Raw genomic sequence first — 22,205 nt, 5'->3', positions numbered from 1 at the left:
CTTGTTTTTGGAATCCAGAAAAGAACTCAGGTACTGCTTTGTTTCTGCTTCAAAAATTAAGAAAAGAGGTTTTGAATTATTCCATCTGGATTTGTGGGTATGGAATTTAGCGAGAATGATTATTAAATTTACAATGAAGGGTTTTTTTGTGTTTTTTTTCCTTACTTTTGTAGAACCCAAATAGTACATTTTTCCAGTATAGCATAAAGTCAGAGTCAATATGTTCAATAACTCAAAACTGTTGTCATCGGCTTTTTTTTTCCCCGACACTTCGTCATATTTTACGTATCCAATCTGATGCTGACTGCGCGTGCGCAGACGTCACCAGCGGGATTAGGCGGGTGATGGCACTGAGATTCCCTCACATTAATCAAATAAGTACAGTTTGTCAGCCCATTGATGTGAGGGCACAACATATATCGATTTACCCTTTTTGTCGGAGCACTTTGGTGTTCATCCGTCCGACCGAAGGGGATCTGAGTCCGGGCCGTCGGACTCTAAATCGTCGTAGTTTGAGAGCTAACGGCTCACTGGATTTGTTTGGGACCAGCAGCGAATATAAAGATCGTCTAATAAATCTACCGAAGGGACATAACTCACGAGCGGTAAGCAGCTCTTCTGTAAAAGTGTCTGGATTTGTAGTTTCTCGTTGTTGCCATCCGAGGTTACTTTCTTTCAGCGCAATGTTTTGCTAAGGGTAACAGCTAAGCGTTGACACACGTTTGTAGGGCTTCAACTAACTTTAACCATTGACTCTTCCAACTAATGTGGGTACTGCATTTCATAGGATATTGGGATCATGTCATGGATAAAGTAAATGCAGGAAAGTGTATGTTCAGTCAACCCTCAATGTTTGCGGATGTTAGGGGACAAGACCGGCCGCGAAAAGCAGATATTCGCGAATATATTATTATTATTATTAGTAGTAGTAGTAGTAGTAGTACAGATATTGTAGTTTTTCCGCCAAATGGAGATGTACCACTTGTTTTGTGTTCTGAAGAAACACATGGTGAGTAAAATAGTAACACATTAAACACTTTATTCTTCGGGATTTAATGCAATGCAATACTTTAATGTAACCTTGTGCTGCTCCTTCTGGTGTGTCCGCCTTGGTATACTGTAATACTGTTTCTTTTTTGTGATTGATGGCTCCAATCCCTCCACTGGCTGCACAGGAACAAGGTGGAGGGGGAAGATAATTATGCCAGATCCGGACACTGAGGTGGCAGTCCCCTCTTCGTCGGGCAGTAAAGGAAAGGGGAAAGGCAAAGGGAAGAGAGAGGAACCGCTTTCTCTCGATGACTGTCTGTGTCCGGTGTGCTTGGATTTGTTTCTGGAGCCGGTGACGTTGCCCTGCACGCACACTTTCTGCAAGGTGAGTACTCGCGCATGCCAGAAGGAACTTACATTGTCGTTTGGGTGGATATGAGCTGGAGTCATTTAACAAAAGGAGGCGCTTAACGTCCAGCGCATGTTTTTGTGGTCAGGGCTGCTTCCTGGAATCGGTGGACAAGAGTACGCTGTGCTGTCCCATGTGCAGGAAGCGCGTGTCTACTTGGGCCCGGCAAAACAACAAGAACAAGACTCTGGTCAACCAGCAGCTGTGGACGCAGATCCAGGTCACCTTCCCACAACACTGCCAGCGACGCATCGGCGGACAGGATGCCGTCAACAAAGACGACCTGACGGGTACTCCTGCAGCATGTCATAATACTTAACACTACACAGTAGTTCGCCATGTGTTATTCTCGTGCAGTGGTTCTTAACCTTGTTAGAGGGACCAAATCCAACCAGTTCATATGCACATTCACCGAACCCTTGATTCGTGAAAAATAAAAAGGAGTCTCTGTTAGCCTTTTTCCCCAGGATGAGTCAGCCTGGTGAGCTGAGACAAGAATATCAGGAACAGATCAGCAAAGTAAGTTTGATCTCCATGGAAAACACAACCACTGTCGAATCCCGTGAATAACACACACCCGTGTATAATACTGCTCCCCCAAATCACCGTTAAAAAGCTGTTTTTTTTTTCTGTACTCGCGTGTGATACACTCCCCCCATTTGCCGGTATCCTTCATTATCACAGTGACTAATAATATGAATAAATACAGATTCAAAACATCCCAACAAAGTGTAATTGTTTTTAAACCCAGGTTCTAAACTATGCTCTTTTCCCATAGCTGTACAGTTAGTCCTGAACTTCCAAATATTATGGGTTCCGAGTAGGGCTGAATGATAAATTGCGTTTGCAATATAATCGCGATTTGATAAAACGCAGTTATGTAATCGCAAAAGCCACGATTTCAATGGTCATTGAGACGTGCAGTGTTGGGGAGGAGGCAAGGTTTGTGAGTATTTTGTCCCCTGAGACCATGAAGAGTGTCGAACATATTCAGTCTTTTCTGCCATGCAAGGTTTAAAAAAAAAAAAATTATAATTACACTCTTTGATCTTGTGCGCATTTAATTCCCATTTATTGATTTAATTTCATATGATTTAATTACCCTTTAAATCTGCAATCTTACCTTGTGTTGTTGTCAGCTGTCCGAGGAGAAACGAGAGCTAGACGAGGAGGAGCAACGGGCCAGCGAGGAGTACATCCACAGACTCCTGGTCGAGGAGGAGAAGATGCTGCTGGAAGAGCGCAGGAGGAGCGAGGAAGATGAGAGGCTGGCCTGGGTGCTCAGCAAAGAGCTGGTCAGTCACAGTGTGGAGACTCTTTCACACTACTAGAGATTTTCAACTGTGATGAAGGGGGCGGGAACATATCTCCCACAGTAGACGGGTTCACTCTAAATGACGTCCATCGTCTGATAAAGCTCCAGCGAGTCTCTCATTTCTCTTGTTGTAGAACGCTGCTCCCGTCTCCCCGGACAACCATCATCCTGCTCACATCACTCCAGCCAGGAAGAAAGTGAACACGACGGGGCACATTGAAAAGTCAGTGACTTATTTCCATCTTTTTCAAAATCGTTTTCGCCGAATCGACATTTGATGTGTTTCGTCTGTCATGTCCACCATTTTGTGTCTTATTAAACAAGAAGATTGTGGGGGAAAAGTTCATTTCATGAGTTCCAAAAGTAATTCTTCTACCGATTCACTGAACAAAAATGCAAAAACTTTTCAGCAGGTCGTTTCCTGTGTAATTTGAATTTAAAAAAATAATTTAGATTGTTTCTTGTCATGTTTTTCATGTGTTTTGCATTACCCTTTGGCAATAACTGCCAACATATTACAAATCAAATCATGATGTTTAACTGTGTACAGTTAATGCATGTACATTAATGTATGTATATTTCTCATTTTAAATGACTGAAATTGAGGAGTACCTTTATTAAGACACACCTATAAATACACCTCTCAACTATGAAGTGAAAGCCACACGTTCTAGTCGGTTGGTGTCCTACATTGTCATCGCTAAAGTAGTTCTGTGGTCGTCACAAACGTTCTTATTCTCTGGGTGCGTGCGTTTGTGTGTTTACAGGTTCTTGTGTCGACTTCCGTCCAAGTCGAGCCCGTCAGGCTGCAGCTCGGCTTCCACTTTGATTTCTAACAAGGTGTATCAAAAATATTTGAATATTTTTGTTGTCATTGTAACAAGTAGAACAAATTGGAAGATTCGTTTTAAAATCTGTAACGAGACCGTCAATGCATTCATATTTAGAATATTTTCCCCCACTCGGGAAATAATGGAACCAGTCATCATCTGTTCCACATCACACCACGAACTGTATTAGCCGTACAGAAATGTTTAAAGTCACATTTTAATATTCTTTCTTGACATATATAAGTTAATTTACCTGTTTTTAGTAGTTGTTCAAAAACAATTCCTTTTTGGGGGCGGGGTGTGGAATGATTAGTTTAATCGAGATAAATGCTATACAAAAGTACATAGAAAAAAAAATGCAATTACAAATGCTTTAATATGCTTCGTGATTTAAAAAAAAAATCATAGTTACATATTTGTAGTGAAATATTTTTTAAAAAAGAAAATATATGAGCCTTCAAGGGCACCTTGACAGCAATTTTAATCATGTATCCAGTAATGTCATCAAATGGCAGCCCCCAAAGCAAGATGAAAACGGGTGGATTAATTTGCTGAATTCTTATTCCACCAATGCAATTTTAACCAAAATATTATGCTTAGACGAGAAGGGGCAACATGCAATATATTATTACAGAGATTATCTATCTATTCATTTATTTATTTGTTGACTTGACTTCATGTTTAAAAATCACCAAAGCTGAATGCAGCGATTATTAGGGGAGAAAAATAATTGTCATAACTGGATTTCCGTATCACTGGTTGACATTTTCCAGGAGAATATCCTCCTCTCTCATGGGCATCCCCTCCCTCTTGCGGATCTCTACAGCAGTCAGCGGGACCAACCGGACCACTCTCGCTCCGGTCCGGCCTCGCCATTGGAGGCTCGTCACCGCAGAAGCTGTCACGCTGATGAAGGAACGTCCAAGAGGAAAAGCTCTGAACATACCGACGAAGAGGAGGCAAAGCGACGATGCCACCGTTCGCCCTCTTCTTCCTCTTCGCCCCTAGAGGGCGCCTTAGTGATACAGGCGGAACTGGAGGCCAAGCTGGAGAGGCGCCGTCACCAGGAGGAGGCTGACCGGCAGATGGCGCTCCTCTTGCAAGAGGAGCTCGACCAGGAGGAGAGCCGGCAACAAACGGACCGGAGAAAAGGCTCTGCCGACGCGTACCCCCTCAGACGCGGGACCCCCAACTCCCACAGGAGAAACCCCAGGACTAACAAAACCTCCCCCACGTCCCTGTCCTCCTCCTCACCCTCCTCTTCTCCGGAAGCATCCACCTCCTCCTCGCAAAACGGAAGCGGCCAACAGCCCACCCTCACTGACATGTTTTCTGGCCTGGGCAGCTAAACCCCCCCCCCCCACCGCCCCAAGGAATGTCTCACTGGCCTTTGTGTGCTCGCCCCACAATGGGGTCTAAAAGCTGCTTCCAAGAGACAACAAAAACAGACCAATTTGAGCCTTAATACTGTGAACCCACGTATATTTGCAGTTCAGCTTTCACAAGTTCGCCTATTTTGAAATTTTACGGGCAACCTATCCTCCGTTTCTGACTCAAAAGCTCACCTGGTCACTGCTTTTGTGCTCAGATCAAAGTTTTGTTTAACATGAAAATATTGTTTTGCCATGAACTTATGGCATTTATAGTGAAACACCCCCCCCCCCCCATACATGGTTCTGTATTTGCACATTTTCCTCGACACGGGAGGGGGGGGGCCTGGGTAAAGTCTATTAAATGTTATTCACTGAAAAATGTTGTTTGCCTATTTGGTGAGGATAAAACGGATCAGTGAATGGTTTGATGGATGGATATTTTGTGTTCAGGCCAAAAGCATGGCTAATAGAAAATTAATGCTTTCCACCCAGCTTGTGGTATTTTCAGTGAACCCCCGCATATTCACAGTTCCGTGTTTCCAAATTCGTCTATTCACAGGGGGCAGAATCTTATCCTTTGTTGCTCACTGAAAAACTCGCCTATTCTCTGATTTTGTGCTCAGGCGGTAGCCATATCTTGCCAGACTTAAATTCATGATACCGCTTATCCTCACTAGGGTAATATGAAAAAATAGCTCTGGTGCTAAGCAGCTTCAGAGGGCTATAATTTATTCATTCGCTTCTACACTGATTTGTTTTTGTTAGAACTTGATTCGTCAAAACTTTGGCCTGAGCAGAAGTACTAGCAGCATTGCTTGATCACCATCGAGCAGCATCTTGATGTCAAGGACGAACGTTGAAATGATTGGAAACACAGACAGGCATTCATTTAGACATAATTAGTGCTTTGCCTTGCCCAATACGCAATTGCAGACCTTTTTAGGGCAGAGCACAAATTATGCCCGGATTTTTGCTCTTCATATCTTCATGTGGGTTCACTGTATGTTGAAATGAGGTTAGGAGATTCATTTAGTTAAGCCATTGTCTTGTCTAAAAGAAAAAAAATATATTTTTTGGCAATATTCTGGCATCTACAGGTAATTACAATTGTTTTTTTAGGAGGGTTCCGTATTGGCGGGACTTCACTGCTATCACAGGCCGCTTTCACGCTGCCTCTCCGCCAAATTCATTGCAGCCTGCAATGATTCACATGCCTTTTGTGCTGAACTCACAGACGTAGGATAGTGCTGTTGTGGTTTGTTATATTCAGATAGTTCCAGGGTGATGTTAGTGCCTGGCTCCCCACTGTCGCCTTACGCACAGCTGACGTCCCACCTCTGAAAAGGCGGTATTGGTATTTTACACCAAAGGATGGCAAAACTTGGGAAAAGGTTGCTTAGATGAGCAGAGTGAAAGCTTAATTATATGCTGTGGGAAGATGTATTGGCTTTGTTAAAGTAAAATTTCAGGGAGAAGTGTCGTGCATCCACAAAGTATGTAGATCCCACTTGGATGCATTTCTTGTTGAATTTTGGGTTAAATTCCTTCTGTTTTACGTTATTTATGTTGGAGCAGATTATGTCACTTCCTGAATTGTTGCTTGTGGCATCACCTTTTTTTGGCTGCTCCTACTTTAGTTTTATAAGAAATAAAATAATTATTGAAAAGCGTGTGCTTTTTTAAAATCAGATTAAAAAGAACACTTCACTCACTTGTGCAAATAACGTCACTGTCGAATATCTTCGTTTCATAGTCGTGTCACTGCATTTTTATTAACATCGTCTATGTAAAATACATGTACACATGTAAGATCAAAACTAGTATTTACATCAAATTGTGCAGCTTGGAGAATTGAATCCTATGAAAACGACATGTATACTACACATGTCGTTTTCATAGGATTCAATTCTCCAAACTTCATATTGATGGTATACATTGTATACTATCGATGTGAAGTTTGCTTTTAGTGTTGGTCGTGAATGTATTCCATTTGTCAATTATTTAATAAATACTTATCCATAATTTTTATTTATAAAATAAAATTTCTTATTTTTATTAATTCTTAAACCTAACCTCAGCGGCGGGAACTTTAGTCTGTAGTTTCCGGTTGTCACGCACGGCTTGACGACGCCAGGCCACGTTGGCGAACTGTTCTCGCGAGATTTCACGCGTTCATTTAAACGTCACCTTCGGAACAACGTGAATAGTGTACGTTTCACGTCGACCCAATTTCTTAATAGTTTTGGAGTTCTTTGGACTCAACGAGTTTGGTTCCCGGAGGCCGGGAAGCCCATGCACAGCACCGTTGTGTTCTCCGCGGGTTAAATAAATACACGATCGGGATTTGTGCTGCTCCACACACGCCTGCTAAGCTAAGGTTTAGCAATACGCCACGGAGAGCCTTTTCGAATTTTTGTCCTCGTTTGTGGAAAAGGGCCATGGTTTTGTTGAAGAACTTGCGACCTCCTACTGAAGGAGTTCGGCTCCAGCAGGCTGACACGGCGGCCGTCCTGGACGGACAGAAACTGGGCAACGGGACGCTCTATGTCGCCGAAACGTAAGTTGGCGAAGCATTCGGAATGGTGTTGCTGATGCTACTTTTTACTTTTAAAATATAATTTTCAGCATGTGCACGTGATTCAAAAACAATTTGTAAATGATTTTATCAGTGTTTGTTGTGTTTAATCTGATTTATATTTCGGACCCTGATGTCAGCTTTACACGCACGCTTGCAGGAACCGAAACATCCGATAAAGCTAGACTCGGAAAGTAAAGTAATAGCAGAAAAAAAACAAATCCAACCTTTTTTACGTTATTTTGAATTCAGACAGACTGCACTTTTGTTGGCAATAGAAACAGTTTTACTTGAGTTGGTATTTAAAATGCTTTCGAATGTATTAGCCATAAACTTTAATTTTTCGCGAGCACTGTCGTAACTTGCTAACTTCCTTCAAAATAAAACTGCACAACAATGGCAAGAAACTGAAAATGGACCCAGAAACAAATCTTGAACTGATTTACAATCGTTTTAATTAAGAATCTTTTGGCGCGGTTTGTGGCTGTTTTACTTGGTTTAATATGTGTGGTCTGCCCCTGACTGGCCATTGTTGTCTGCATGTGTTATGACAGACAATTGTCTTGTGTCAGTCCATTGTTTGTCTATGTATCCTGCAATTTACTGCAGTCCAGTTGTGATCTGAGATTTGCACTCGGAACCTTTGTGGCCTGAGTATATTAAGCTCCTAATCTTAGATGAACAAGGTATCATGATACCAAGATGATACAATATCACACCAAAGCAGTATTTTTAAATTAGACATGGCTTTGGCCTGAGCACAAAAATGACAAATAGGTGACTTTTTACTGAATAACAGGTTCCCAAATCAAATCAGGGAGTGTTGAACCATAAATAAGCAGCGGTTCCTGTACTAATATTGTGGATGTATATTTAATGAGCCACAACTTAAAACGTCTGTAGGGATAAAGTTGACACATTACTTAACTATTTGCAGGCGTCTGTCATGGTTTGATGGCGCGGGGTTGGGTTTCAGTCTGGAGTACCCCACCATCGGCTTGCACGCCATCTCCAGAGATGTCAGCGCGTATCCCCAAGAACATCTCTACGTCATGGTCAACGGAAAACTCAGCGGTCAGGACTCTACGCACGTCTTAAATGCTCTGTTCATTATTTTGGGTTTGTTTATAGGTCTTCCATTGAAAGACATTAGAGCATTTCAGGGCTGCAACGATTAATCGAAAAAGCAACTACTTTTTTAAAAAGTCAACACGGTCGCCGGTGCACTTTCAATGGCATTTTTGAACAAGCGCTAAGAATACACGTTACAAGCTGCCGACAGCCAAGTCTATCGACATGCAGACTGACAGCCACCTCTATGCTCTCTTTCACTGACACCCACATCACTCATCAGGCCAGGCCCTCATCTCTTAAAGCCACTCACATTCAAAGTCACATATATACTACAGCAAATTTTCTGACTAGTGAGGACAAATAATGCACTAGTAGATGGACCTTAAACGGTACATCAATGATATGGAATACATGCCCAAACAGCTTTTTATATGCGACCTTCTTTCCAGAGGAGAATGAGGCAGAAATGACGGAGAAGCCGGCGGATGAGGAGGATGACGGCGTGGGTAGTGAGGAAGAGGATGATGATGATGATGGTGGAGGAGATGAAGAGGAAGGCGGTATCACAGAGATTCGATTTGTGCCCGGTGACAAAGCAGCGTGTGAGTCCTTCCTTTGTTTCTTTTATTTGAAAACCCCATGATCATTTCCGTTAGCCTCCTATGGCGTTGTGCATTACACGTTGCCATAAAGCGAGCAGAGTTTTTTTTTTTTAATTAAAGACAAAATTATGTTACCGTGCATACGTATAATGTACATACTGTATGTCATAACCTTAAATTCTTGTCTGTCCATGCCTCTTTGTGTCTGCCTGTCTGTCCGTCCATCCGTCATTTGTTCTACACACTTTTGCGTCTACAGTGGAGTCAATGTTTGCGGCTATGTGCGAGTGTCAGGCGCTGCATCCCGACCCTGAAGACGAAGACGACTCCGACAACGACTTTGAGGGAGAAGAATATGATGTGGAGGAGGCCGGTAAGATGCACTACTCACTACACACACTACTTACCAACCATAACTACCTACTTCCCATAACTACTGCTACTCGCAATAGCTAGTATGGTATCCGTAAAGTATGTGACAAAGTGAATTCATTATTTACTTTTTTGTCTTTCCATGTATGTGTGTGTTTACAGAGGCTGGTAAGAACATCCATCACACTCGCTGAACTTGAGCCCGTCGTTTGCGCAGCAACCGTCATCCATTTTAAACAGTGTCTCTTCATGTCTGGATTAGAGCACGGCCATGCCGACATCCCAACTTTCTACACGTGTGACGAGGGTCTGTCTGCACTGACCCAGGAGGGCCAGGCCACACTTGAGAGGCTGGAGGGCATGTTGGCGCACAGCGTGGCACAGAGATACCACATGGGCGGCGTACGCACCGAGCAGGGAGACGCACGCTTCGAAGGTGGGATTAAAGTACATTGTATCAAAGTAGGGATGCATCCATGTTTGTTAAGCTTGCTTGTGTTCCCACCACTAACATTTCAATGATTATTGCACTTATGATCGATCACAGGGACGCTGCAACGTCATCCCTGTGTCCCTCTCCAGTTTCGAGGCATAACCACTCAAATAAAAAATAGCCCAACTTCTTACGTTAGAGTAACGGTTGCATTGAGTGGAAATTGGAAAGCCATGCCTAAAGTGTGAAACATTTGGATGAGAATACATTCGTAGCAACAGAGCTAACCCAATGTAAAGGACGCCACCCAGTGCCGTGCGAGTGTATGTTTGTGAAAAATCATCTCTTCTTTGAGCCTTGAGAGCCGCTGACTTCGCGGCCCATGCTCCCAAGCCGACGGTATGGCTTCGAAGCCCCGATTAGGTGTGGCTAAGCCGGCGGAGTCGCTGCCACCGTGGCACAAATACAGATCCCACATGTCAAAGTAACATAAAAACATTACAGTTTTACGACATGATAGACATTTTCATATAATACTCCGTAACTTCGTAATATGAGCACACAGCACTATACTGACACAGGACGGATTCCTCTCCCACACAGCGTTGAAGTGACGTGAGAGGGCTCACTTTCGATTGTTGGTTAGAAACAAGGTCAGAGAGGTAGAAGGTGGAAAATAACATTCCTATTTGTAATTTCTCCAAGACTGTTAATAGAACTGTTAAGGGTAGAGCTTATCGATACAGCATTTGTTTTTTTTTTTATTCAACCATGTGGCCAGTTTAGTCCTGGACTCGGTACCTATCCATGTACCTAAATCATTACCTTGACTTACCAGTGCCCCAACTTTACAGTTTTTACGTTTACCATTTGAGCATTTATTTCATATCCCTGATAGTCATCTAAAGTTAAATGTATTATTAATCTTTTTCCACATTTTTTTCCCCCCCACACAAAACACATCGACGTGTTTTGTGTGTGTAGATGGCATGGAGGTGGATGGAAACGCAGAGGCAGGGCAGTTTGAGGATGCAGACGTTGACCACTGGTCAGTCACACACATACGCATATTATCACATACATAAACACCCAGATACTCGGTATACACTGATCCACACTGTATATAACTAATATACACAGATAGAAGTGTGATGCATTGGTAGAAATGCTATTGATAGAACTACTATACAACACTTCTACATTTGTGTATATCAGTGTATAGATGGAGCTAGAAGTAGTTGATGGATAACTAGTATCCAGATGCATATCGAGCTAGTAGAGAAATTAGATATATTGTTGATATAGAACTAGGTTAGCAAGACAGATGGAAAGATATGACTTGTATAGCTAGATAAATGTACTAAATAGATTATTTCCTGTGTGTGTATGTGTAGATGGACCACAAGTGCATCATGGGAGCCGCACTTCTTCATGGCATCCTGAGCACTTCGTGGTTGTCCCAAGCACTTCCTGTTTGTCGCCGTCAGTAATTCCAACTCGTGTTGTTGTTGTTGTGAACCAAACTAGTTTGTTGCCTGTTTAACTTACTTTCTGTATGTAAACAAATGTAACAGTGTGGCATCCTTCTTAGTCGATTACCAATAAAAGATTAATTTTTCTATAAATTTTTTTTTTTTCATTTTCATCTTATGTTCCCAAAACATGTGCTGCATTCATGGCTGCTTTACATCCAAACAGCGCTCAATTTGAATAATATTAGAATTGAAAGATCCAGTGAACAAAAAGCACGGCTAGCAAGCGCACTACACTAAACATTTCTTAGTAAATGATAACATGCATTTTTAACCAATAATTGTTATAAGTAGCCACCCAGAAAATGTAAATTCTCATAATATAGTCATTTACATTTTTATAACATTGTTCATTGAAGCAGTCTCAAAAGAGATATGATTAGAACATATCGGTAGTTCCACTTCCAGGAACTACAAAACTGTTTTTTTTTTTTTAGTTTGTGCTCTTCCTGTGATACGCCGTTGATGATGGTTCATCATTTCCTCTTGATGGCATCCTGAGGAGATGATTGGCTGGATGTTAGGTCCAAAATCAGCGCAGATGTCATCATGCCTGCAGGATGGGAACAAATTGAGGATGAGAGAGCATGAGTATGGAAAGTGGTTTGAGCCTGTCTTCCATAGCCTCATTTTTGGAGTACTGTTTTGTACACTAAATTATTTATTTATACTTAAATGATTTAATTTTATTTATGGTACTTTGTTCTTCCATCCATCCATTTTCCGATCAGTCTCAAAAGAGATATGATTAGAACATATCGGTAGTTAGCCTTGAAAATATTCACAGCCCGCTGTGCCCACCTGGTGCTTGGTCACTGGGGAAGCGAAGGGAGGGGGGGGGACATAAAAAAAAACAGTTCGCTTTTGTTGCCTTTGAGTTAGTTATTCTAGCCTCTAGATGTCGCTATTGTTCAGTCTTCACCTCCACTTGATGGATACATTGCGTGAGTGAGAGAGAGGGAGAGAGAGAGAGAGAGATCGATCGACTTGGTAAAGTAACAGCTTGTTACGTCACGTCACATTTCTTTTGTTTTCATGTTTGATTTTAAAGAAATATGATTTATTTGCATTTGTCAGTCAACAGAGACGCCGTTTTCTTAGACAATTACACAAGCTACGTCCAAAGGGCTCCTGGTCGATTTGATTACTGCTCCAGATTTCAAATCTGATTATTCAACACTCAGCAACTCAAGGATCATTTGTCCTTTATATGGCAAAACGCCGAATGGCCTCCAATGGGATAGTCTGTATTTTTATCCCTACAAAAGAGAAAAGAAACTCTCACGATAGACAAATAACAGAAATAAACGTATACCAACGGACGGAGATGCATTATTCATATTATTTGAGGTACAAACCCGTCACGTGACCGTGTCACATTAGATATAAAAAAATAGCAGGTGGATGTCGGCCAAGAAGGCGTTGCCGGTTCATGCGCATACAGCCGTCGTAATTCCCCATTGTCCCTGAACTCACCACCTGCGTTCCCTCCTTATGGAAACCTCGTGGTATTGAAGGAACCATCAGAACAGCCAATCGAGAGCGAGGGAGAAGACGCACCGACCAATCGCGAGGCGGCTCTGACGAGAAGGGGGAGGAGATCACGTCGCCAGGGTGGCTCCCCGGTGGCTAGCTAACAATAGGCCGGGAGAAGCGGCTCGGCTTGGCTTAGGGGAGCAGCACGAAGCAACCCCAGGGTGGCGTTACTTCAGTGGCCACTTCAGACTGTGTGGCCCTTCTTGGATAGATACCCCGTTCCTATTCTACTCTCCGGGGATTTTAACCAACTAGCAGACGAAAGGTGAGCTTAATTTATCTACTTTTTCATTCAACTTGTGATCAATGTTAAAGCAAGGCGAGGTGTGGCGGACCAGAAGCACAAGAGGGGTTAAAGAACATAAACTGGAACATATCTTTTATATTGGTTTGATTAATTAATGTTTTTATATTTACTCTTACAATTCTATTAGTCTATTAGGATGTGCTTAATTGCAACAAAAACTGCTGTGGTCACATTGGCAGTTAATTGAAGTGTTGTGGTCACGTTGTGTTCAATTATTGAATAAAAAGATGACAACGTGTCTGAAGAACACATGCTGAAGTTTTATGAGGCACCACAGACATTCAGCAAGGGCACTGAGGATCGAGTGCCAAATGGCTTTGTTTTAAATCAGTGTAAGTCAATCTGGATTCGATTCAAATTCAATTCGGTTTATGTGGCGTTTTGACTGATGCGTAGATGTTGCAGGTAGACAAGAAGACTGACTGACAAATGGATGGATGGGTGCATGACTGGGTAGACAGAACTAAGACTATAACTACAATATAGATAATATTGAGGTGGATAGAACTACTATATGTAGATGAATAGATAGACAGAACTATGGATGGATGAATGGATAGATAGTTAGATTGCTATACTGTAGCGATAGAGCTGTTGTAAATGGAGAGAGATGAATGATGGATGGATGGGTGATAGGTAGAATTATTAGATAGAATCGCTAGATGGGTAAGTAAAGTATAAGCAATAGAAAAAAACATGATCATACGTTGGTCTCCACCAATCTGCACAGAAAGTTGTGGAATGGTTTTGTCACGTTAAACTAGTGTAAATGGATTCTGGATCAGGTCTGGATTCAACCTGGTGTGACACAGCATAGTTTTGTGGTGGATTCAACACAAACTGATTTATTATTATTATTAAACATCTAGACTTATATTCCTGTGACCAATGTTGGGATTCCCATGGTGGGAAGAACACCAGGTTGATCTTGATCATAAACTCAACATGAAGTTGCACACAAACCAGCAGATCAGTAAAGCTGCTCCTCCTTGTCGGAGGTAACAAGTTGGCGTTTTAATCTGGAGTGAGTGAGTCAGTCCGCTCCCGGAGGAGCAGATGGTCACGTGACTCGGTTGTTTCCGCATGCCTCAGCACATAGCGTTCAGTCAGCTCATTTGCATAATCAATCAATCAATGGATGAGTGAATGAATGAATGAAGGAAGGAATGAACGAATGCACCTGTGATGACTTGTCTCTACTTCCTGGTTGGAGACACATTTGCTAGTGAAAGTCCATCTTGGCTTGCCTTGTATGCTTTGCACTAACAACAGTATGACATAATTACTTTCTTCTTCTGTGGTTTAGTGTCTCATGTCCATGTTTTTGTTGGGCTGGGTAATTTGGGTTAAAACTAAAATCTTAGGTCCCTCCCCCAAGACAGACACACACGAAAATCCAATTTCCAATTTTAATTGAACCCCCCGCCGGCCTTCACTAAAAGAAAAAGCAAATGAACGTGATTTTATTTTCTCTGATAATTACTTTTTCATTCTTCTGGAATTTGATTTTTTTTCTAACAATACCGAACGATGCCAAACAAGTCAGTGTCATTAATCCGAGCATTAGAAAAGTCAAGCTCAAGCCATTGTCACCTTCTTTGTTAGATAATAGGAAAATAGATCATTTATCATAGCCTAACAGGTTGCAACTTGTAATTAAACACTATGACTCACCAAAATAACCACCTGGTGGTTGGCTAGGTGCTTTTTAGCCATTAACAGCTAGCATGGGCTAACACTAACTCCATTTCTATTATTTTTATGTTTTTTGGTAAGTGCAGAAATCAGTAGAGAAAAGACATCTTTCAGATTATGACAGGTGTACTGGACTATTGGACTTCTGGAAGATGAAAATGCTCAAATTGAATGAAACCCCAATTTTCCATTTGCACACAAAATTAGAAATCGGAAGTGGGTTTTTCATTTTGGTTGAAAGAATGAATATTCAGGGGGACAAAAAAAAATTCATTTTTAAAAAGTTTCTGTTGTGCTTTGAAAAATGAATGATTGAATTAAACACTGATTAATTTAGCTCACGTAACTACCGTAATTTCTGGACTATAGACCACACCTGATTATAAGCGGCACCACTACATTTTTAAAGGAAAAAAATATTTTGTACACACATAAGCCGCACCTGTGTATAAGCCGCAGGTGCCCATATTGTAACATGAGATATTTACAACGAAAGATGGTAACACAGGCGGCCGTTAGAAAAGTCTTTATATAAGCCGCTTCATGAAATAAGCCGCAGAGTTGAAAGCGTGTGACAAAAGTCGCGGCTTATAGTCCGGAAATTACGGTACTTCTTTTCAAAGTAGACCTCACATATCTGACTAGAAGGCTAAAATAACTTTGCAGGTCATCAGCAATTTTAATCAGATGACTTGATCTGTCCCTAAACTTATATGTCCCTAAAAAATATCTCTACTTTTTTGTAGCACATGTGGGTTTTGAAATAAATTCTTTTTTTGTTGTTTTTAAGTTCAACCTATCAGAGCTTGCACAATACAGTTTTCACCATGCATTATAATTTGTAGCAAAACTTAATTCACAAATATTACTAAATATACAGTATTACAATATGAATTATCTTCTTCTTTTTTTTCCTTTCGGCTTTTCCCTTCAGGTGTCGCCACAGCGAATCAGTTGCCTCCATCGAACCCTGTTTTGTGCATCCTCCTCTCTCACCCCAGCTACCTTCATGTCCTCTTTCACTACATCCCTAAACCTCCTCTTTGGTTTTCCTCTCGGCCTCCTGCCTGGCAGTTCAAGACTCGGCATCCTTCTCCCAATATATTCACTCTCTCTCCTCTGGACATGTCCAAGCCATCTCAGTCTGGCCTCTCTGACTTTCTCTCCAAAACCTCTAACATGAGTTGTCCCTCTGATGTACTCATTCCTGATCCTACCCAACCGGGTCACTCACAAAGAGAACCTCAACATTTCTTCTCTGCTACCTCTAGCTCTGCCTTCTGTCTTTTCTTCAGTGGCACTCTCTCCAGTCCAAACAGCATGGCTGGTCTCACCGCAGTTTTATACACCTTTCCTTTCATCATAGCTGAAACTCTTCCATCACACATCGCACCTGGCACTTTTCTCCAGCTGTTCCAGCCTGTCTGTACACACTTCTTCACCTCTTTTCCACACTCTCCAGTTGACCCCCAAGTACATAAAATTCTCCACCTTCTTTATCTCTTCTCCTCCGTAACCTCACTCTTGTACTTGGGTCCCTGTCATTCACACACATGTACTCTGGCTTGCTTCGACTGACCTTCATTTCTCTCCTTTCCAGGGCAAATTTCCACCTCTCTAGTTTTTCCTCCACCTGTTCCCTGCTCTCATGACAAATCACAATGTCATCTGCAAACATCATAGTGCATGGAGATTTCTGTCTAACCTTGTCTGTCAGCCTGTCCATCACCAAAGAGAATAAAAAGGGGCTCAGAGTTGACCCCTGGTGAAGTCCCACCTCCACCTTGAATTCCTCCGTCACACCTACAGCACACCTCAGCACTGTTTTACAGTTCTCATACATGTTCTGCACCGCTCTAACATACTTCTCTGTCACCCCAGACTTCCTCATACAATATCTTCTCTGGGCACCCTGTCATACGCTTTCTCCAGATCTACAAAGACACAATGCAGTTAGTTCCCTCTGACCTTCTCTGTACTTCTCTATCAACATCTTTGAAACAAATACTTCATCTGTCGTACTCTGTCGTATTACACTATGAATTATATTATTGTACTTGTATATACTACTAATAATTATTATTATTGGGGAAACCTGATGCGCGATAACAAAAATGAGGGAAAATTAGAATGAATTAATTTACAAGAGTTTATTTGCATCTCTGGAAAAAAAAAACTGGAAAAATATGTTGATTCACGCCATTTCACCTGTTTTCCCAAGATCTCTAGAAGACGGCTTTGTTCACTAATGGTGCCATCAGAGAAACTTGTGACATCATGCTGAATTTTAGTATTGATAAAATGGATGAATAAAACCCAGTGCGGCGTTCTCGTCAATGTGTGGTGCCGTGTGTGTTGCTCCTCAAGTTCTACAGCTCTTTTCTGGCTCTCTCTTGTGTGTCTGACGGATGCAGTGGAGCAGCGCTAACTTCGTCATCTATAAATACTCCATCATGCAGGAAGTCTCTCTTCCTCCTGTCCCTGAAAAGAATTTAAAACGACATTTAGGACCTCCAGCAAAAACCAGAACCCACTGAGTATTCCCGTGATAATCTGGGTTATCTTTAAAGGAGACAAACAGCAGCTGTCAAGCCCTTTGAAATGTTCATTACCGCCACCTAAAGTACTGGAGTGGAATATGATTGACTGGCGCAATCTACCACGATGTTATAGTAGCCTACTTCAACCTCATATCCTAGAAAATTGGCCACTCAGCTATGACAGAAGATCCTGTATTTGCCAGCCTCTGCCTGCTATGAACAACCCAGCAAAGCAAGAGAGCCTGTTGGTTAGTTAGTCATCAAGGCTTTCAGTTACTCACTTGGTTAGTCTTTCAGCCAACCGGCCTGTTAGTCTGCTCGTCATTCGGCTAGTTCGGGAAATCGGTTAGTTGGCCAGTAGGTTAACCAGGCTATCTAGGCTAACAGACACTCATTAAAAAGGCGGTTGGGAGGTCGTTGAGTCAGTCAGTTAGTATGTTGAATCAGTGTGATAGTCATTTGGTTAATTTGTCTGTTAATTGTCATCTAAGTTAGTAAGTTGCTTAGTTAGTGAGACAGCTAGTTAGTCAGCTCGTTAGTCAATCTCTTAGTCTTTTGGTCTGTCAGTCAGTCACTCACTCGCTTAGTGTCAATGAGTTTGTTGGTGAGCTACTTTTGGTCAGTCACTTAGTCAGTTGGTCAGATAGTCAGATAGTCGGTTCATCAGTCAGTCAGCCAATTAATCAGCTGGCTAGTTAGTCATTCAGGCCATCAGTCACTCAGTGAACTTAATCAGTTGGTGAAGCATTCACTTAGTTCATGGGTCATTTAATCAATTACGGTAGTTGTCCATTTAGTTGGTTAGTCTGTTAGTTATTCAATTGTTAGTTTCTCAGTTATTGGACTGGAAAATAACCAAATCTTGGTTGGTTAGTTCGTCAGGCAGTTAGTCAGTCACTGACTGTTGCTTTGTCTAACTCGTCTTTTGAGTGACATTCAGATGGAATCACTCTCTTGTTGCAAATGTAACTTGACCGTTACTGTCTTGACCTACATCCTGTTTGTTTTTCTTCCTCCTTTCACACCGCGGTCCCATGCCCTCCAAGCCAAAGGGGACGTTGGATTTGTTCACACCTCACGAGCAAATGATGCCGACACACCACACCTTTTACGTGTCCTTTATGTGCACTCTAAAATGCGCGTGCGTGCGTACACATACGCATGCGCGCAGTCAAGTACTGTGTGTGTGTGTGTGTGTTTGTGTGTGTTTTGTCTCTCTGATGATTAGCATGCAGTACGATTAGCAAAAGCTTCAGATGAGCTGACTGTCACTGTGAATTTAAATGTGTACATTTGTGTATTTAACATAAGTGACCAAGACACACAGACGCACGAAAAGGAGATTCACAGGTGGCGAAATGTAGCTTTAGCCTGCTATAATGAGAGCTTAGTGGCGGCTAAATCTTGACTGTGTGTGTTAGTTTATTGTGCCAATGAGGTGTGAACATTATCACAGCTGCCAGCCTTCTGTTCACGTTTGTGTTTTTCTTCGAGTTGACCGCCTGTCCCTGCTGATTTGCACTGCTTCCACTAACAACATGAGTTTGAAGAGAAAGGCGTTAGTTTACAAAACATAAGTCACTTGTGACAATTTAGCTGCTTGGTTGCTCCAATTAGGGAATTTTCCAATCCCTCTAGTGACTAAAAATGCTAAATTGTAAAACATTATCATATAATTCTTGAGAAAAAACATTTTTAAAGCGTGTCTTGTATTGAAGAAAAAAAGCAAATCCCAAAGGGGAAAAACATGTCCAAAAAGCAAACTGGTTTTGAAAAAAATGTCATTGTCATTTGCTTTTTCTACAAACCAGGGGGAAAAAATCGGTATAAATCAGAAATTTGTGAAAAAATGTGAGATTTTATTTTAAAGCCTCATACTCAGCTCTCTAACAACATCAAAAAAGTCTTGACTAATCAAGGCAGAACAACTGATCCATTCTCCTGAAATCAATTCATCGTGTTTTGAAGCCACTGAGCAGAACTGGGGCACAGCTTTGCTCAGCTACAGTCAACACTGGCAAAGGAGTTCAGAACATTCCAATTTTCAACCTCCCGAAATCTCAGCAAAAAAGTCATCCAAAACCTAATCTTATAAAGTACTAGTAATTTTTTTTTTTAAATTCAGCAACACTAATCAAGCTGTATCTTACAAAATCCTAGTTAAACAAATACTAAAAACAAAACAACAACAACAACAACAACAAAAAAAAAACTGTCTATGTTTAAGTCTTAGCAAGTTTGGTACAGAGCATTTTAAAACCGACGAAACCGGGACAGAATTTCAGCACAATAAATTGCAGACAAAAAAATTGTCCAAGGAAGAACTGCTTTCAAGATGTTTACGTTCACCTTGTGACAAGTTATCCCCTTCCCATCATGCCTCCATTATTGATGAGGTTGCCATAGTAACTGCCCTGACAGCTGTGTGTGGGTAATAATGAATGTGCGTGAATCTTTAAAAAGCGTAACACCGTGTTAAAAGGAAGGAGAGAGGGGCCAGCGAGGTTCAGCTACACAAAGTGTGAGAGCGACATCGCTTTTCTTCTTTTGTTTTGCGTCATCACTGACTTTTTTTTAACCTTTTTGTCCTTTTGTGTTTTTCACACTTGCCATTGTTGCGTCTATACTAGTGAACGTCATTTGTTCCCTCCATACTTTCATTCACTTCTTCACTCGCTTAAGTATTTGACACTGACTGCATTGAATTGGCAAACATAATAACGTATGTTTGTTGTATTCACGTGTCAATTTATATACAGTTCATATACTAACACAGATGTAACTCAATGAATTAGAATATAATTTGCCCAATGGCATAATTGCCTAAGGACTTTTTTTTCCTTTAGCATTTTCCGAAAACGTTTTAATGATTATAGCTTGGCAGCTAATGATCTCAAATCATCTTTCGCCATTGTTATGAATGGAAATGCCATTAATCTGTGACAACATGCGCCCCAAAAACAAAAACAAATCGCAGGGCACACATCGACGAACCATCATTTGCGCTCACACTCACACCTAGGGACAATTCAGAGTGTTTCATTAACCTGCCATGCATGTTTTTTGAACGTGGGAGGAAACCGGAGTACCCGGAGAAAACCCACGGAGGCACGGGGAGAACATACAAACTCCAATCGAACCCTGCACCTCTGCACTGTGAGGTGGACGTCCTAACCAGTTGACCATTTTTTAATTCTAAAGGCTAAAGAATATTTGAATGTGAGTGTTGTTATATTGCCTGTGTGTTATATGTGTTTGTGGACATAGTTTCAAAATCACTAACTCTCATTGCTATTTGCATGTCAGTGGTGCTGTGCATTGTTTGTTACCAATAAAATAAGTATACCAGACAGTCAAGTACTGTAAAGACAACAATTTTAACTTCATGGCAAATGCCAAAGTCAAGTCATAAAATGAACGATGCAATACAGCTTCAAGTCCAAAAGGCAGCGTCAATCCCTTCATAGCCTTTTGAGTCATCCTCCAAGAACCAGGAAGTAGCCTGATGACTAACAAAACACAAACAACATTTTGAACGTTTCACTTACTAAAGCAGAGGTTAGCATGAATATTTCTTTGTTGTTGTTTGAGTGAACTGGAGAATGAACGGGATTTTAGTCGGGAGTGACAGCAAGTCACAATCACAATCAATCAGCAACTCGCCTACTTCCTTTTACTCATTGCTAGTAGCAGCTCATCAACATTAGCTTGCTTGAAGATGCCACTGGTGGCTTCGCACTCCTCCTATTTGTTGCTCCCGTTATGAACTATTTCTTGCCACTAGCACTAGCACTTGTGGTCTCAATGGCAACTTCCAGCTTCTACTTGTTTGTAAAACTTATTTTGTACCATTTTCTTGCCAGTAACTTCTACATTTGGCCTCTAAAGCAACTATTAGCAGTTACATGTTCCCCCAAAAAATCTTGTGACATTTTTTTGGCCACTAGCTTCTGCTTATGGCCTTGATAGTAACTGTTACATGGACTTTTTTCCATGACTTGTAACTTTGTGCTAATTTTGGTCCCTATGGTGACAGTTAACTTTTTAACTGTCGATTTGTTAGCCTGCTAGCCCCTCCGCCAGTAGACTTATTTTGGGCAGCGCTTACAGTATATGAATATAAGATACACACTTTGAGTTTATTAATATTGACATGAAGTGGACATAGCCACGATGTTATGTTGACTTATGAACGGTGTTGTTCTGGTTTTGCCATGTCCGTCAAATATGAAACCTGATATGAAACAGATGCAGTGGAACTATCTGAGATTATTATATTATTATGATGTAATTTTTTTCATTTTTAACTGAACTACACACACATACACACACGCACACACACACACACACACACACACACACACACACACACACACACACACACACACACACAAACATCTGTCATACACCCCCCTGTGTGGCCGATGAATCAACGAAGGGCGGGCGGCCGCACAATAGAAGCGCACAATGGGAGGGCGGCAAGGGCAGCTGTAGGGTGAAGGATGGTGCTATTACGACCCGAGGCAGCAGTGGTGAACACCTGGCTACAGAGCGCCACCGTCTCTGTCCTCTTTGTTTCAGCCTAGAAGAAGGGTGGGGGTAAGTTGGGGGGGGCAAGCAGA

General features: G+C 41.6%; 3 protein-coding genes across 4 annotated transcripts in view; all 3 read left to right on the top strand.

Moving 5' to 3' along the window:
- Positions 1–312: 312 nt before the first annotated feature.
- Positions 313–5,133, top strand: rnf168 (ring finger protein 168). Of its 2 annotated transcripts, none has more exons than XM_019861410.1 (8): positions 313–605; positions 1,176–1,375; positions 1,488–1,689; positions 1,854–1,918; positions 2,539–2,694; positions 2,849–2,937; positions 3,482–3,554; positions 4,318–5,133. In XM_019861410.1, exons 2-8 carry the CDS (start codon positions 1,202–1,204, stop codon positions 4,891–4,893), a joined length of 1,335 nt encoding a protein of 444 aa, XP_019716969.1. In that variant the 5' UTR covers positions 313–605; positions 1,176–1,201; the 3' UTR covers positions 4,894–5,133. The 2 variants fall into 2 exon arrangements, with proteins under 2 accessions (XP_019716969.1, XP_019716968.1); XM_019861409.1 differs by lacking the exon at positions 313–605 and adding an exon at positions 751–1,009.
- A 1,928-nt stretch (positions 5,134–7,061) lies between these two features.
- On the top strand, positions 7,062–11,598 carry clns1a (chloride channel, nucleotide-sensitive, 1A). Its single transcript, XM_019861411.1, has 8 exons — positions 7,062–7,474; positions 8,430–8,566; positions 9,016–9,168; positions 9,428–9,541; positions 9,703–9,708; positions 9,803–9,976; positions 10,958–11,021; positions 11,368–11,598. Coding segments are annotated over exons 1-8 (768 nt in total). The 5' UTR covers positions 7,062–7,355; the 3' UTR covers positions 11,369–11,598.
- Positions 11,599–13,132: 1,534 nt separating this feature from the next.
- The window catches only part of pak1 (p21 protein (Cdc42/Rac)-activated kinase 1), a 25,370-nt gene continuing 16,297 nt past the window's right edge, over positions 13,133–22,205 (top strand). The window contains exon 1 of the mRNA XM_019861408.1: positions 13,133–13,306. The gene's annotated coding sequence lies outside the window, so the exon portion shown is untranslated. The remainder of the gene's footprint in view (positions 13,307–22,205) is intronic.

Source organism: Hippocampus comes, unplaced genomic scaffold (assembly GCF_001891065.2).
Source record: "Hippocampus comes isolate QL1 unplaced genomic scaffold, H_comes_QL1_v1.1 scaffold122, whole genome shotgun sequence".
Classification (NCBI taxonomy): domain Eukaryota; kingdom Metazoa; phylum Chordata; class Actinopteri; order Syngnathiformes; family Syngnathidae; genus Hippocampus; species Hippocampus comes.
Note: the sequence above shows the minus strand (reverse complement) of the source record. Positions and strands in the feature narration are given on the sequence as shown.